At 39.6% G+C, this 17,523-nt stretch overlaps 1 protein-coding gene across 3 annotated transcripts in view; it reads left to right on the top strand.

Annotated features, from left to right (window-relative positions):
• Positions 1 to 17,523, top strand: part of FRAS1 (Fraser extracellular matrix complex subunit 1) — a 464,791-nt gene that overhangs the window by 215,263 nt on the left and 232,005 nt on the right. For all 3 annotated transcript variants that reach the window (XM_032239833.1, XM_032239834.1, XM_032239832.1), the window contains exon 15: positions 12,607 to 12,750. In XM_032239833.1, coding sequence (XP_032095724.1) covers positions 12,607 to 12,750 — 144 coding nt within the window. The remainder of the gene's footprint in view (positions 1 to 12,606; positions 12,751 to 17,523) is intronic.

Here is a 17,523-nt window from a genome sequence, read left to right as displayed (position 1 = left end):
ATTACTGGTGTGAGCCACCACGCCTGGCCACTCCTTTCTTTTATCCCACCAAAGAGACCTCCTACTAGCACTCGTGACAGATTTGCTTTTAAAAGGGAATTAATTCCCCCTAGATTTTACTCCTCCGTCCCCTGAAATATGCACATACCATATACGTGTGCCTTTTCTTGGGGAAGGGGCATTTTCCTTTCTCCCATGTGCATTGTTTTAATTGGTGATGCTAATGCTAGCTTAGGGCATTTTGAAATGGGTAATGTTTCATTTGATTACTGGTTTACATAGCTCTCTGCTTCACATTCCATCCACATATCCACACACAAATGCCTCTAGTAGAAAGTTGCTAGGAAAATTTATTCAGGCTCCCTCTAGGGAATTAAACCAATTTGCTTTAGTTTAGGCTGGTTGCATTTTTATGCATAAAATAAGGAGGAAGAAAAACAGAGCAAAAGGAGAGAGAGAGAAAGAGAGAGAGAGGATCTTAAAAATTAAAAACAAAGTTATGATCAATTTCTATGTACCGTCTTGGTGCTAAGATCATCTTTCCAGATAAGCTTTCCCAGCATTGGAATTTTTTGCAATATTCGTGCTTGTACCCCTTTTGGTGACTTTTCACCACTGACCTTGGAAGTCAGTCACTCAGCTGGTGCTCTTCTAATATGTGCTAAACTTTTCAGAAAGAAGCCTGCCATTTTATGGTAACAACAGGCTTTTCTGGATTGATTCTTCTTGGCAGGATCATTTATATGATGATTGGGATAAGTTGCCACTTTATCGATCCATCAAAACCCAAAGAAAGTGAATGCTGTGCTCAGGAAACTAATTACCAGAAATCAACTGATTAATATTCATGTTCACTATGTTGAGTGTAGGGCAGAGTGGAAAAAAATAGCAGATAAGCATGGCTCTTCAACAGAAGAGTACAAGCAGGTAAACCAGAGGAAGTAAAGGAAAACACTCCTGCCCCAGAATCTTACCCATAGGGGCCCTTATCATTTTCTCTTTTCTCTTGAGTTTAGCAGTATATGCACAAACACACTTGCATATAAACATGCGTGCAGATATTAATACGATTGTTACATATTTTGCATGATTAAATTGAATAATGGTATACTTATAGGCCACATGATGCACTCCATACGAGTCCCTGCTTCATTTCCTCTGCCTTCACCAACTCTGGAGTTTGATACTTTGATCACTGTACATTAAGGCTTAGCACTATCTAGCTTTCATGTGAACCTAAACAGAAGACAGGTGCAGGTTGCCTTTTTTCACAGCAAGTACGGCCATAGAGTGATCACCCTGTTGGTACCCAAAGCTCACATTTTAGTCCTGGCACTCAGACTTCTGCTTTAACCCCTATGTGTCCTTCCTTTGCCAACAGCTGGATCTGGCTGACATCCCCTCTTGCCCATCCCACCCTACTCTTCTTTACTCTGTAGTCCTAGGACTGGGCTTGTACTTCGGTTCCTGCCACTTGCCCTGCTCTGACTCATTTCCAGGAATTAATAGCCCACTGCTTAATCACCTGAAGCCTGATGGCCAGGCTTTACCCATGTGTGGATGCTCCTTGTTTTCCATTTCCCACCGTCCCCACCACAATACTTGACCTTACATTCTTACTGCCTGGCTCTTTGGTACCATTTGCCTTGGATTTATTCTATTCCCTCTACCAAAACAGTGTTCCATTGACTCATCTTAAAAACTCAGGTATTGAGTCTAAACTGGATCAAGTGGAACTCTCCAGGTCCTGAGAACATTCTTCCATGCTCATCTTGCCCCTCTTTTCAGCCTCTGTTCCATTCTGGTGGGACCACTGAACTGTGTACACAAATCTTAGATATGAGAGTCCGTAAGAGGGAAAGCTAAAACAACCAACAACACACCATGTAAGATTATGTTAAAATGAGTAGCTCATAAGATTGTAATCATTGAAAGGAGAATGAGTAGAATTTAGCCCATTCTTATATGTGTATCAATGTTTTGTTTGTCTATTTAAAATTTATATTATTCCCAAAGGCCTGATGATAGAACCATGTGTACCTCAGGGCAAATGCTGCCCTCATTTTGCAGGCACAGATGTCGTGGGGAGCTGGCCCACTGGCTAAGACCTTGGGCCCTGGAGCTAAACCACCTGGTTTCTTTCCCCTTCCTCCCTTTCCTTTTTTATTTTTTTCTTTTCTTTTATTGTAAGTTTAGAGACTCGGGTTCTGCTTTCCATTGTTTTTCTTTCTTGTTCCTTTTATCTCATTTCCCCTTTCACTCTTTTTTGACCATCGCTCTAGATCCTGAATACATGAAGTATATAAAGTAATTAAAATTCACTCTTTGCATATAGGGAGCTCACAGCAGGGGCAGGTTAGTTCTTTCTTATAGAGATGTAAAATAAAACAAAACAAACAGAAACAAAACACCAAAAGCCTTTGAAGTTTATTCTATATCTGAGTGCTGTATGGTCTTAGATTTTGAAACATAAAGAATCAAGCAACTGAACGTTTTATGGAATTATAAGGGATAGGATTATTTTGAATGACAACTCTACCACTTGCTACAACAGGGCTTTGGCAAGCCATTTAGCCTCTTTGAACTTCAATTTTTTCAACTGTAAAATGGGGATGATATTACCTACTTTAAACCATTATTATGAAGGTTAGAAAAGATGTTGGAAATGTATAATTACTTTATGCCTGGCCATAGTATGTAGACAATAAAAGGCAGCTATTGATATTAATGAAATCATTCCTTTAATTTTCAATCTTTAGAGATAAAAAACCAAATAGCTTACATTAAGCAACAAAGAGTTTTCTGCCATTACTGTCTCATCTAACATAAAATCTACTTTTATATGCTATGGAGAAGTAAATATATAGAGAACAGTATACTGTATCCTTTACAACAAATTAAAATCCCTTTTTCTTTAAAAAGGAAAAAGTTTTTCTTTAAGGGCTCAGATTAAATAATGAGACTCTATAATTATTTGTTTCTTAGCCAATATTGTGACATATTTAGAGGACAAGTTTATAATAAAAAAAACTTATAAAATTTGCATCTAGGATATTGACCTAGTTGAGATTTAAAAGCTGTGGCCTGAGCAGAGGAACTTTTAAAGTTAATTATTTATTGGAGCTATGGTTGACTGGAGCAGCCAGTCATTTGCAGAATTGAGGCATTGACCCTGCAAAGCCAGGTCCGAAGCAGCAGAGATTTAATGGATCTTGGTGTTGTGTTCCAACATATGACTTATCCCAGCCTGGCTGTGCCCTGGGTGGACCTCTTGACAATGGCACCTGTGAAACTACTGTTCTCAAATCCAGGAGTCCTCCTTGCAAGACAGGAACCCCCTTTGCTCTGTTGGGATTGTCAGTGTCAAGCTGGTGTCACCACCATGGCCCTTGCAACATACCCCAGGATTGGAGGGTCCGTTTCAGTTTCATTGCAGGGTCACATACTCAGTTTAGGCGCCCAGCACATTTCTACCACTGCCTTCACTCATTTGGTTCTACTCTTTAAATCCTATGCATTGTTCAGTGCTTCTTTGGCCTTTTACAGCAATTATGGTTTCTTACTAAATTGCTGACTATCTCATAAAGGTGACTTATTGCTTCAAGTGATGTCTCCTGTCTTTTCCATTCTGTTCATGCATAAGTATTTGTGGAGCCTCTTCAGTGTACCAGGCCTTGTCCCAGACACCACAGATACAGAGTGAAGCAGACAGACAACTTCCTTCTAGTTAAGGAATTTAACTTCCTCAATGGGGGGAGAAGCCTCTAAATAAATAAACAAGAAAATTTTAAATACTTAGATAATTATCATTATATGAAATTGTTATTATCAGTGCTATAAAGACACTTTAGCAGGGAATATCATAGGAAATGGTCAGTCACTGAGGCAGGGACATGTCTTATACTTCTGAATTTCACATGGTGCTAAGTACATCTATGACCCTCTGGAATAATTTTTGATAGAAAAAAATGTGATAAACCATTGTATAGAGAGGAATGAACAGAAATGTACAGGCATGACTAAACTTTGGCTTACACATGACCTGTCTTTCATTTGGCTTGTACTATTTGCTTCTTGTCAGCAATTTCTGGCTAGTTGCGGCCTCAGGAAAATTGCCTACTCTCTATTTTTCTTACTCCTCTTTTTCTTCTCTTTTCCTCGTGTTTAACATAGTTGATGCTTTATCAGAGTTGGGAAGGTGACTCATAAAATAAACTGTCTTTGAAACTTGGGTAGTGTCCATGGAGTATTTCAGGCCATTCAGAAGGGAAGACAATAGGATTGTCTTCCTAGAATGTAAGTTTTCTGAGCAAGCAAGACTCAGTGAGGCAGGTGACAACAGTGTTCCAAGGCCCCTCTCTCTTTGGATATTATATGCATGTACAGAATACATGGAGGGAAGAGGGGAGAACAGCTGGTGGTGTTGTGTCTGGGACCTTTGCTTTGGCGGGAAGCTGGCTGTGTTTGGCATTCGTCTGTGCCACTTCTAGACCCTTGCTATGTATGCCAGAAGACAAATGACGGAACAGATGTATCACATATCAGCAGAGAAAGCCTGCCACAGATGCCACAGAGTTTATCTTTCAGACAGATCCCATTCTTCCTGACAAATCTGAACCCCAAACTATTTCAGCTATGGATTACAAACTAATGACATACCTCCTGGCTTTCTGCCCAGTTTCAAAGGTTCTCAGTTATTTTAGCTAGGCTGTATGGTACACGTTCTTTCTCTCTCTTCTCCATTCCCCACCCAAGCACTGTCCCTGTTCTGCCTTCCCCTGCTTCTATGCTGCCCACAGAGCTAACAGCACCTCCCTGTTAGTGCTGCTGAGATCTGAGCAGCTGCATTAGTGCAGCCAGGAGGTCTGAGAACTCTCCCCATCAAAAGGTTTGTTTTGGTTGATGGTCCTGTCCTGCCTTTGGCTCTTCAGTTTCAGTAGACATCACTGGAATAGACAATAGCCATTTATATATTGTGGAGTGTACGACTGGGGAGGGAACATAAGGAGTCCTAGCAGCTGTGGGTTTCCAGTGGTCACAAAGGATGAGTATAAGCTGAGAAGCTGGTTGCCTGAAAACCCTTGGGTTGTACCTGTGTTGTCGATTTAAGAATATAGGTAGAGGGGCAGGAGATGGAAGAGATAACTACCAGGTACTCCTGATGAGCTGAATGTCTGCCTTTGTCCTCTGACTTACAAACCAATGAAAATCCACGTGGACATGCCAAAGCCTTCATTGGCTGGGATGTAATTTCCTTTGATTCAACTTCTATGTCTACCAAAGACCCTGCTAAAATTTCAAATATGTTACCCAAGATGGGTAAATCATTCAGCTGTATCACAATCATGGTTAATAAGTTAACAAGCTGTTTATCTAGCATGCACCTTAGGGAAAAGGACTACAGCTTTCCTTCCTCCACCATTAGTAATTTTCCCCTCAAGTACCAAATGAATTTATGTTTATTCCAAAAAATAATTAAAGTCAATAAAATACAAGGTACAATTAAAAGTCAGCTGAAATTCCCCCAAATCACTACTGTTAGTATTTTGGTGTATGTCTTCTTATTATATAAATCTATCTTTCTGTGTGTCTATACACATACATTTTTTTTTCAAAACTAAAATTGCACTCTACAGTTTTATTGCTTGCTTGATGTTATTACTTATCCTCCTACGTCTTTTTAAAGCTATTATATAATTTTCCATCTCTGGCTGTGCATCATTCATTTAGCCAATCCTCTATGGTTTGATATTTGTTCCTCATTTGTCAAATTATATGTAACCATGATGTAAACATTTTTGATAGAAATTGTGGTAAATATTTTTTAATCAATTTTTAGACATGTGGCTGCCAGGTCCAAAGATTTATGTACAGTTTTTAACCTTTTTGACACAGAGTAACATATTATACTCTTTTAAGAAAGTTATACTAATTTGTACTCTGACCAGAAATATATAATGGTGCCCACTTGCCAGTACTCTTGTCAACATTAGATATTACAAACCTTCTTAAATTGTCAGTTTGATTGATGTCAAATGGAATCATGTTTAATTTTTTTCTTTTACTTATTTTTGGGATTCATATGAAGCATGCAGATTTAATCATGCTTGTCAGTTGATGGCCTATTTTCATCATTGGCCTGAGCCAAACTGTTTCTCTTGCTTATCTGTCTGTCCATCCATCTGCCTGTCTATTCCTTTTATCATGTGCTATTCCCATTCCCCTTCTTCCCAGCTCCCCTTTTAAGTAACTATACTAATATAATTTAGTGCGTACTTTTTGTATGCATATGCTCTTATTGTTTTGTATGCCTGGGTAGATATTTCCTTCTTTTTTTTTTTTTTTCTTCAGATGGAGTCTTGTTTTGTTGCCCAGGCTAGAGTACAGTGGTGTGATCTTGGCTCACTGCAACCTCCGCCTCCAAGGATTGAACGGTTCTCCTACCTCAGCCTCCTGAGTAGCTGGGACTACAGGCATGTGCCACCACACCCAGCTAACTTAATTATTTTGTATTTTTAGTAGAGACAGGGTTTTACCATGTTGGGCTGGCTGCTCTTGAATTCCTGACCTCTGGTGATCTGCCTACCTCAGCCTCCCAAAGTGCTGGGGTTACAGGCATGAGCCACTGCACTCGGCCAGATATTTCCTTCTTTCTTGACTTTTTTTTCTCACTAAGCACTGTTTTTAGGGTGCATACATGTCATTAGGTAGGTGCAAAAATAATTGCAGTTTAAAAATATAATGTGCATGTCTCATCCAATGCATCTAGTTGCTGCCTTCCTGTTTAGTTTGTGTATCTCTGGCTTTTGATGATAATGAATATTTTTTTACATGTTTCTATTTTTTTTCTATGATGAACTTCCTCAAGTACTTATGAGTTTTCAGAATATGTGGAGACCAGGCATTCCCATTTCAGGTGTAAAGCCTTTGATTGGCAGAGGGAGGCAATAGAGGGTAGAGGCCCAGCCTGGGAAGGGACAGAAGATTGGAGTAAAGGGATCAAAAATGGTGATGACTCAGATCTCTTATGAACTTCTTTTAAATTAGCCTGCCGTTTTAACTTCTCAGGCAACCAGCCTTGACCTCCTATGGGACTGTGATTGGGGAGGGGGTAGTGGTCTTTCAGGTATCAGAGCCTCACCAAGCTATTTCCAATCACATTCAAAGGACTTTTGCTGTTTTTTGTAGAGGCTGCAAGGAAAGAGCTTCTAAGTGGGAAGCTGCTGAGAGGAGCTGGAGCCCCTTGGTATAGCTGCTGGCCTAATCCCTGCAGGCTGTAGTTCTTCCCTTCTCTTCCTTTCTAAGTGAGCCAACCTTTCCTGTTGTCTTTCCATCCTTTCCCCTTCTGTCTTGTGTCGCATTTTAATTTGCTCCCTTTAAAATTACTTTGCTTCTGACAGCAGTTGAGACAAACTGCAGATCTCCCCATGCCATTCATATAATCACACACAACATTCTCTACTCTTCCACACTTGTCATTTCTCCATGTCCTCGTGAATTAGGCACGACAAATATTATTATTTCTATTTTACAGATTAGGAAACCAAGAAACAGTGAAGTTGAGTTCAAGTCAGAAAAAATTTTTCATCCAACAAGAGCTTCTTATTGAAAATTTACCCCCTGTCTCCTGATAATACTTCAGAACTTGGCGAGTACTGCCTAGTCATTTGTGAGATGAGAATGAAAGCTGGCAGTTGCCACAAACTGGATAAGAAACAGAATGAAGGAATTTGATTTGTGTATATCACACCTGCCTGTGTCTGAAGTTTGGGCTTTTTCTGTGCACTTGTGCATAAAAACATTTTGGCAGTTTGAAAATATGAACTGCAGCCTCACTGATGAATCTCAGAGGATCTACAGATCAGTTGTGCTAATTCTCTGGAAGCTTACTCCAAAAGGCCACAGCAAAGAGCACATGTGTGTCTGTATCCACTGCTCTGGGTCTGGGAAGGCTTTGTAGAAACTAAGGTGCTTATAGGAAATGCTTTTAATGTTTCCCTGGAAAAGGGCTGCATTTTATTCTTAGAGAGGCATAACTTAAAAATTTTTTAAAGCAATCTTCTATTTCAAAATATCAAATACAAAAAGAAGTGCTTTATTTTTAGAGTAGGGTTTCAGTAAAGAATTGCCAAAAGAAATTTGTTCCTTTTCATTTTGAAATAAGTTGCTTAAGAAGGCAACACATGTCTTGTTATGCTCCAGAAAAGTCAGGGACCTTACCAAATAAATTATCTGCTACATGTGAGATAAAAAGATAGCTTTCTCTTATTCACCATCTTTTAAAATTTATTGCCACAATTTTCACAATATTTAATTCAAACAACTCTGTGCGATCTGAAATGTGTCACTAAGAGAAATCATGGTGAAAAGTCAGGGAGTGACCTCTTATTTTTTATAATTACTCAAATATAATAAAAGCAAGCCACATATAAGAGATAATCTGTGGTAGCATATGTTCAGAGTTAGAAATTAGAAATCTATTGCAAAACACATGTGATTTTCGCTAAATCAGTAGATTATAGCTGCTCTTGCCACACAGGGGAAAATGGGAAACTATACGAGATGATGGATATGTTAATTTGTTCCTGTCTCTCTCTATATATATATACCAATCCCCTTTATATATACATATATATTTTAAAGGTATATGACATGATATTATAAGGTGTGTGTACATTTAAGATATGTAATGTATTATAAGGTATATATATACCTTCTATAAAACATAAAATGTATTAAATATAAATTCATATTACTAAATATATATAAGGTACATATTTGAGGTATTTAATGTGATATAAGCTGTGTGTGTGTGTGTGTGTGTCTGTGTGTGTGTGTATACAGACACCTTTTTATAATGGTACATACTAAATATATATATACACCTTATAATGTCATGTTGTATGCTTTAAATATATACCTTATATATACATATATATAAATGTGTGTATATATATATATATATATCTTATAATATCATGTTGTATACCTTAAATATACACAATACAGTTTATTTTAAGGAAACCACAGTGGAAGTATGTCATTATAAGAAATGACAGCTCAGCATATTCCTGTGTTGAAATAAAAATTCCTTCTGCTATTGTGTGTGGCCATGGAACATGTCTTTTGTGTAATATGTAAAAAAAAAAAGTAGGACCACTGTCATATTTGATACTCTATATAGAAGCAGCATCAATATTTATCATCGTAGGCAGATCTGCACTTCAGCATTTATTAAGTACATATTACAGCTTCAAGTTTCTCTCTCTTAAGTTCTGTCTTAAGACTATGAGCTTCTGGTTAATTGTTTCCATGTAGCAGGTAACAGAAAGGATGAATTCCCCATAATCAATTTTTAAAATATGCTGTTCATTCACTTAGCCTACATTTAATGAGTTCTGACTAGGTACCAGGCATCAGTCTGGATACTGGGGGTTTACAATGACTAAAACATGGTCTGCATTTGGAAGGGTGTGAATTCCATTGAAGGAGATTAATTTGTAACTGAATAAGTACAGTAGGATAAGTATGAGAGGCATATGCAACACGCTGCAGGAACATAAAGGTTATTAGATAAGTTTAGCAAAGCTTCACAGAAGTAGTGACAACTTAGGAAATATAAATAGGAAATTAAATATAAACAAGATTTTAGGGGCAAGAAAGAGCCAGAGACATTGTGGGCCGGGCAAATCCTGTATGGATCATCCAGAACTCACAGACAGGCACATGGCACATGCAGGATGCCCTGCTTTGTGGAATTGGTGTGTGGGAGAAGATAGTTAAAGATGGAGCTGGAAAGTTAAGGAGAGCTCAGTTTTGGGGACCCCGAATACCATCCCTAAGTCTGTTGATAGAGACCATCTTACTCATCCTTTGGTCCCTGTCCTGATTGGCAACACGAAGGGTGTAGTAAAAGTATCTAATAAGCAGTATGGCACAGATGCACATCAGAGAGGAGAGGGGAACCCCAGAACTTCTTCTGTGCCAGAACTTTGTTTGGGGAGCATGGTGTTGGGTGGGGATTCCAGGGATGAAGCTCAGAGTGACAACCATTTGTCAAGCTAGTTTGAAAGTATTTCCATATTTTAACAACCAGTAAAACTGCATGTCAGCACTGCTCTTCAGCCAGTCACTGAAGAGACATAATGACTGGCTGAATAGCAGTGCCAACATGCTTTAATTTCTTATCTCCTCTGCACATCTGGACAAAGATGATTTCATCCCCTACAGATGTCTTGAGTTAATTACTTTCTTTCCTCCCCACTGCCGGAATGAACTCTCTAAAAAACAGAAGTGATCATTCCACTGCCCTGATTAAAACTTTCCGTGGCGTGAAGTCCAAGGTCCGTACCCTGGCCCATCTGAACTTAGAAGTCTGGCCCCTGTTGTCTTTTCAGCCTCACTTTCCATTCATCTTTTCCTTGGCACTTATACCCCGTGTAGTTTGCACAGTGTCAACAGTGCATGTAGGCAACAGAGTGTTCTAAGTGTTCCTGCAGACCTCAGATAATGTGGCTTACCTGTGGCCAGCTGGGAACATGGCTTACCTGTGTCCTTGTGTGCTTCTGTTGAATGTTGATATATCAGCTTGGCATAACTTTTTAGAATTGAGAGGTGATTTTGTTTGTTTTGGTAATGACTTTAGATTAACTCCAGAGTGAGTGAGGCAAAGGCATGAACAGTCATTGACACTTCAGATGATGACTATAGTCAGTAATCAAAGAGTGGTGGAATACATAAATGCGAGTCAGATTTCACGCATGTTAGGGGTAGAATTTGTTACTGAGATCTTTGCATCCACATCCTTAACTATAATTTAATACCAACTAAATTATAACTAAAACTTATCCTAAGTTTAAGGATGAGTTTATCCTTAAACTTATCCTGCATATGAACAGTATTCTCATGTAACATTTATAAAATATAAATAAGGAGTTAAATATAAATGAAGTCACTCAAGAGACATTTGTAAAGCACAAGCATTGCGCTTGGTACTGAGGTAAAATAGAAATGACCCTTGCCCTCATGGAGCTTATGGTCTCACAAGGAAACCAGTTGATAAATAAGGAAACTTTCCTTTGTTTCTGCTTCCCACTCCACTAGTCCAAGTTCCCTCTCACCTAGGTCATGCAGTAGACTTCGTGCTGATCTCCTGCTTGCCACCAGGTCCTTAAACCCTGACTACATGGCAGCCAGAGAGTGGTTTGAAACATCTTAATCAGATCTGTCTGTTTTGCATGAGCCCATTTATGACTTCACATGGCAATTGGATAAAAATCCTAATTTCTTTCCTTGGTCTCCAAGGTTAGGTTTGACCAGGCCTCTGTCTATGGTTGTAGCCATGAATCATGCCATGGACCACCATGGTGCCTCACCAACTCCAGCCACAAGGGCAGCCCTCAGTTTCCCCAAACACCCATCCTCCTTCCCTCCTCAAGAGCTGCTCATGATGGTCCGAGTCGCTGTGGCTGGCTGCCTCTCATTCTTTTGATCTACAGTTGGTCCCCACCACTCCCACCACTGTTACTCTTTATTACAGAGCCCTTTCTAACACTTAATGCAATTCTTAATCATCCCTACATTTGTTGGGGAGGAAAAGTGTCTAAAATTAGGACTTGCTTGTGCCATTTAAAACTGAGAAGAGAGAATTGGATCTTGAGGTTTGCAAGGCAGATATCCTTCCCTCTGCCTTCAAAGGGATGCCTACTTGAATTACTAAGGTAGGGTTACCAAGCTGCTTGCAAGCAGCAAGACATTCATTCTACCTACCAGTTTTGGTCAGAATCTATGCCTCTGCAAACTAGTTGGTGCTCCATTGTGAAGGAAACATTTTAAGAAGTAGGATGTATTAACAAAAGCATAGGTAGGGTTAGCCATACCGACAGCTAGCCAAATTTGAAAATATTCCATTTTTCAGAAGAGGTCCCTCTGCATAAGTGCTAAGGTGAAGAGCAAGGTTGAAGAGTAATAAAAAAAAATCAAATGCTTAAGCGGAGAACATTTTAAAATCTTAAAGGAGCAACTTATAGTCAGAAATTGAAGGTGTAAGAGAAAAGCAAGCTTTGTGAGTTCTTAAGACACATCCGTAGGACAGATGATACTAGGCGAAAAGAGACAGAAAGGCAAAGTACAGTAGATTTCAAGTAGGACTGGGTTGTCAGAAGGTTGAATCCTGAGCTTGAGTCCAAGGTAACCCTCCTCAGCTGATTCTGATGGTGCTGCAAGTGGGAGGTGGAGATCCTGTGGACACTTTGTATGTTTACAAAAGGCAAGGGGGTGGAGGACCATCTGATTTCATTAACCAGTCCATCTTTCTCTAGAAAGTTATGATTCCTTTCTCTGTAAATCCCATTCCTCAAAGGCCTCTGACTTCCTCTTTCGAATCTCTTAGCAATACTTTACTGAAGTTGTACTTCTGGCCAACAGAAACAGTTTTTTGGAGAAGAGGGTGTTGTGTTTGTCCTGAGGTATACATATGTCAACAGCAGATTAGGAACTAAGGAACCAACTGATATCCTCCTCGTGAATTCTAAAACATTTAAAAGAAAAACGATGACCAGTCCTTTCTGCTGTAGGTTCCTCACTGATTTTGCTGTTTGTCTATAGTCTGCCATGAGTCCTGTGCAGGTTGCTGGGGCCCGACGGAGAAGCACTGCTTGGCCTGCAGAGATCCCCTCCACGTGCTGAGAGATGGTCGCTGTGAGAGCAACTGTGGAAAAGGCTTCTACAACAGGCAGGGCACCTGTAGTGGTGAGTGCTGGGCTGCGATGCTGATGTATCCTATCTTTTTTCTCTTTCAGCATCTCTTGTTGCATTCAAATCACAGCACATTACCAATATTTCTTTTACTCAACATATATGTCAATAGATGTTGAGATTAATCATTGATTACTTTTCACCAGTGGGATTCCTCTTAATTTCCCTGCCAGTCTGCTAGTGTTGGGGTGCTCATTCTAGCCTTTTCCTGCAGATGAAAACAGTGAGGCCCAGTAGGCCTGCTCAAGACCCACAGCTGGAAGGAGAGGAGCTGGGCTCCCACCCAGGCTTTCCTTTCCCCAAATCCCAAACTCTCTATCGACACCAGACTGCTTTCCAAATGTACATGGAGACAAAGAGACTCTTAGGCCAGCTGAGGGCAGACCCGCCTTTGGTGTTGGTGCCACTGACTTAAAGCTGAGCAGTTATTATCCATTCTACCTTAGCACCCATGGCCATAACAATGAGAGTTAACCCAGCTTAGTGCTTCCTTGAACCAGGCATGGTTCCAAATGCTTTATAAACATTAATCCACTGAGAGGCAGGAAAGTCAGGAGGAAAAGCATGACTTTCGGCACATTAGTCAATCTCTCTGCATGTCAATTCCCACTTGTGAAACAGGGATAATAGGAGCACCTGCAGTAGACACGGTAATGGGCTCCCAATGATGTCCTTGTTCTAATCCGTGGAACTGTGGTATGTTCCCTGAATGGCAAAGACCACTCTGCAGGTGTGATTAAGTTAAGGATCTTGACGTGAGGATTTTATCCCAGATTATCTGGGTGAGCCCCATGCACCAATCACAAGGGTTCTTATATGAGGGAGGCAACAGAATTGAGTCAGAAAAGTAGAGTCAAGGATGGTACCAGAGGTCGGAGTGATGGAATAAAGCAAAAAAAGTTGCCATGAGCATGCAGGTGACTTTTAGAATTTGGGAAAAGGCAGGGAAACAGATTTCACGCCTACAGCTTCCAGAAGGAATGCTTGGAGCATATTTCACCCCTAGAGCTTCCAGGCAAGGAACATATTCCACCCCTAAAGCTTCCAGAAGGAGATTTGATTCTAGGACTTGTAACCACTAGAACTATAGGATGATAAATTTGTGTTGTTTTAAGTCAAAGAGTTTGTGGTAATTTGTTACAGTGGCAATAGAAAGTGAATACACCCCAACTCAGAAGGCCATTCAGAGGATTGAGTTAAAATACGCAAAGCACTTAGGATAGTGCCTGGCACGTAGTAACGGTTTTATCAGTGTTTGGTGTTTAATCCTCACAATTTCATGAGGCAGACAGGACCACTCTCATTTTCCAGATAGGAAACAAAGAGGGTAAGAAAACTTGCTTAAGGTCACACAGCTAATAAGAGGCAGAGCTGGAATTCAAGCTTAGGTCTTCTGGCTCTGGGTCTTAACTGCCTGGGAACTACACTATTACTGTAATGTGATATTTTCTTATATACCTCTGCATATTTTTTCTTTTCCTTTTCATTAATCGTTTCCCTCTTTCCACTTCTGCACCTGCTTCCATGTCTTCTGTCAGTCTTTAAATGAGCTGGCTACCCCTGTGGACATTGCCAAGTCTGCAGGCGTTCTGACAGTAAATGAAGGGTTTGAATTGAGTTTACTGTGATGGTCATACCTATAGAGAGGCCAGGAGGACTTTTTTTTTTCCATAACTAAGTCCACCAAATCAATAAAAATGTGCAGCTCATAAAACTTTCTTGAGTTATTGTCCTCATTTTGTTCACTGAGCAGGGTAACAGCAAAAATGAGATGGTTTTAGGGACTTGACAAATCCACTCGTCTTAGGGAAGAGAGCTAGCCCTTGGCAGCTGCCTGCTTAAAGCTGTGCAGGGATCCATCAGTATTGCCAGTGTAAAAAATCTCACTTGGTATCGATGAGTCACAGGTAGCTTTTATGTAGATTCAGGAGAGCACAAGGAAAGAAAGACCAGGCTGCCATTAGCCTGAGCGTGTTAATCTTTTTCTGCCAGCATCACTTTCCTGCTCAATTAAGCCAGATGTATTCTCTAAAGGTCGACAGATGTCAAATTTGCACTAATCCAAGGGCCTAAAGGCATTTACCCTTTAAGTCCCCTGGGATGCTGGTTAGTGTCACTGATGGAGGAAAAGTGACACTGACCTGCCACTGAGACTCTACATTATCTGGATTGAGAAGGCAACTTTTGCTGGAGAAGCCGTGTGTTTAAAAAGAGGAATAGTTAATGTAGGCCTTGAGGCTGTGAGAGGTGGGAATCTGCTTTATCTGCATACAGTTTCGAAAAGCATCTGAAGAAAACTTCCAGGCAGGAGGATGGATCATAGCTGACATTAGTCAGTCAGTCAATCAATGGACCTACAAGTAATTACTAAACATATGTCATGTGCTTGGCCCAATGCAAGAGTTTGTGATGCCACTGGTATTGACCAACAGACCTTTTAATACACAAAACTGGAGCTTACACTTTTTATAAAATTGTTAACATTCTCCAACTTTGTATCAAAATGATTTCAGAAATGTTCACAGAAATATTTTCTAAAGCAACTGTGAACCAACTCACTGATTGGTATCGGAATGTTAATTAAGACATCAGATGCTGATAATGCTGACTTATTTCCATTTCAGATTAGTGCTATTCAATTTAAAGACCGGCTGGTGTGGGTTTAATAATTTATAACCTACCAGCCCGTATCTGTAGAAATATCAAAGTCAAGTGCTTAGAAAAATCCAGCATAGCCTGTTATGAAGAGTGGTATGCTCTGGCTGAAAGATCTTACACTAACCAGGTTTGCCTGTTGTACGAACGTGCATTGCATTCTGCAAATATTAGATATCAAGGGTGGGGCAATTCAAAGGAGGAAACCTCCTCATTCTTTTATCTTTTAAGTCTTTATGCCATTACGAAGGGCTTTTCTGACTGTAGCTAACACAATAAATCAAAGCAAGTTCAGAGGTCTCCGTTAGTCATTCCCTCTCTTTCTTTTCCTCCTCTTTCTTCCCTCCTTTTTTCTTTCTCCCTTTTCTTTTTTTTAATCTTCATTTCTCTTTTGCACCCATGCAACCATTTTTTAAAAAATCTTTTCATTTTTCTGAGCTTATCTGTGTATTTTTATTTTGAGTGCATATGTATTTAATTTTCTTAAGTGAGATGTTACAAAGTGCGTGCTGTTTCCTTCTTTTCTCACTCAACAGTACATTTTTAAGATGCACCATGTTGTTCTCTCCTCTAGCCCTTCACTTCTCACTGCTGTGTAGTGCTTCCTGGTGTGCCCCCCTCTTATTACCCATCCATACTCCCAGTGAGGAACTCCCTCCATTCTCTCCATCTGCATCACTAGAGAGCACCAGTGAACAGCCTCAAATGTGATCCTTTGTAAAGCTCTAGAGGGAATTTCCTGGGATTTATACCCAGGAGCTGAATGTCTGGGTTTTTGACTCTGCATATTCTTTATTTGACCAAGTAGTGCTGGGTTACTTGCCAGATGGCTGTGAAATCTACATTCCCAAGCATGAGGGTTCTCTCATCTCCACATCCTTGTCACCACTTGGCATTATCAAGATTCTGATTTTTTCTAGTCAAGCAGTATAAAGAGTCATCCCATTTCATTTCCATATTTCTGATGATTAATGAGTCTGAGCGTATCTTCAACTCCTGTTGGTCTTGAAGTTTCCTATTCTATAAATTACTTTTTTAATGTGCTTTTCCCACTGTTCTGTTGGCCTTGCCTGCTTTTATGGAGTTCATCTTATGGAATTTCCTTGTATGTTAGAGATAGTAGTCTTTTTTTCAGTTTTATATATGCAAATTTTCTCACTCTGTTGTCTTTTAACTTTGAATATAATGCTTTTGTTAAACAATAATCTTTATCATTTTTTGCTTTAAGGTTTTTCTCTTGAATTTTTAATAAGACCTACTCTGCTAAGGTTCAAAAGTAAATTATTCTGTATTTCCTTCTATTAATTTGATGTTTTATCTTAACGTAGGTTGTCAATCCATATGAAGTCCACTTATATATCTATGGGTTTAAGTAGGAGTCCAATTTGATTTTTTTCCATTTCATAATCCAGTTTTCCCAACGTTATCTCGTAATTCAGTCTAGTCTTCCTTATTTATCTTCGTTGTATGTTAAATTTCCACATACACATCGGTCTGTCTGAGCTATAAGATATGGAAATTTCTAAATTTTCATAGTCTAAATTTCTGTTCTTGTATCTCTATTAAACTGTTTTGTTCATTAATTTCTATGGCTTTGTAATATGTTTCAATATCTGATTAGGAAAATTTTCTTTCTTTCCTCTTCAAAGTTGACTTAGCTATTTATAAACTTTAGAGTACATTTATTGATTTCTTAAGAAAACTCAACTGGGGCTGGGTGTGGTGGCTCTCATCTGTAATCCCAGCACTTTGGGAGGCCAAGGCGGGAGGATTTGTTGAGCTCAGGAGTTCGAGACCAGGATGGGCAACATAGTGAGAGCTCATCTCTACTAAAAATAGAAAAAAAGAATTAGCCAGGTGTGGTGGTGTGTGCCTGCAGTCCTAGCTCCTCTGGAGGCTGAGGCAGGAGAATCACTTGAGCCTGGGAAATTGAAGCTGCAGTGAGCCGTGATCATGCTGCTGCACTCCAGCTTGGTGACAGAGTGAGACCCTGTCTCAAAAAAAGAAAGAGAGAAAGAAAACTCAACTGGAATTTTTATTGATATTGTATTGAAGTTATAGATTAGTTTGGGGAGAAATGATATCTTCCTAGTAATTTTATTTAGATTTACC

The sequence above is a fragment of the Sapajus apella genome, unplaced genomic scaffold (assembly GCF_009761245.1).
Source record: "Sapajus apella isolate SASKATOON/1434 unplaced genomic scaffold, GSC_monkey_1.0 scaffold45, whole genome shotgun sequence".
NCBI lineage: Eukaryota > Metazoa > Chordata > Mammalia > Primates > Cebidae > Sapajus > Sapajus apella.
The sequence above is the reverse complement of the archived record's forward strand: the minus strand, read 5'-3'. Positions and strand labels throughout refer to the sequence as shown.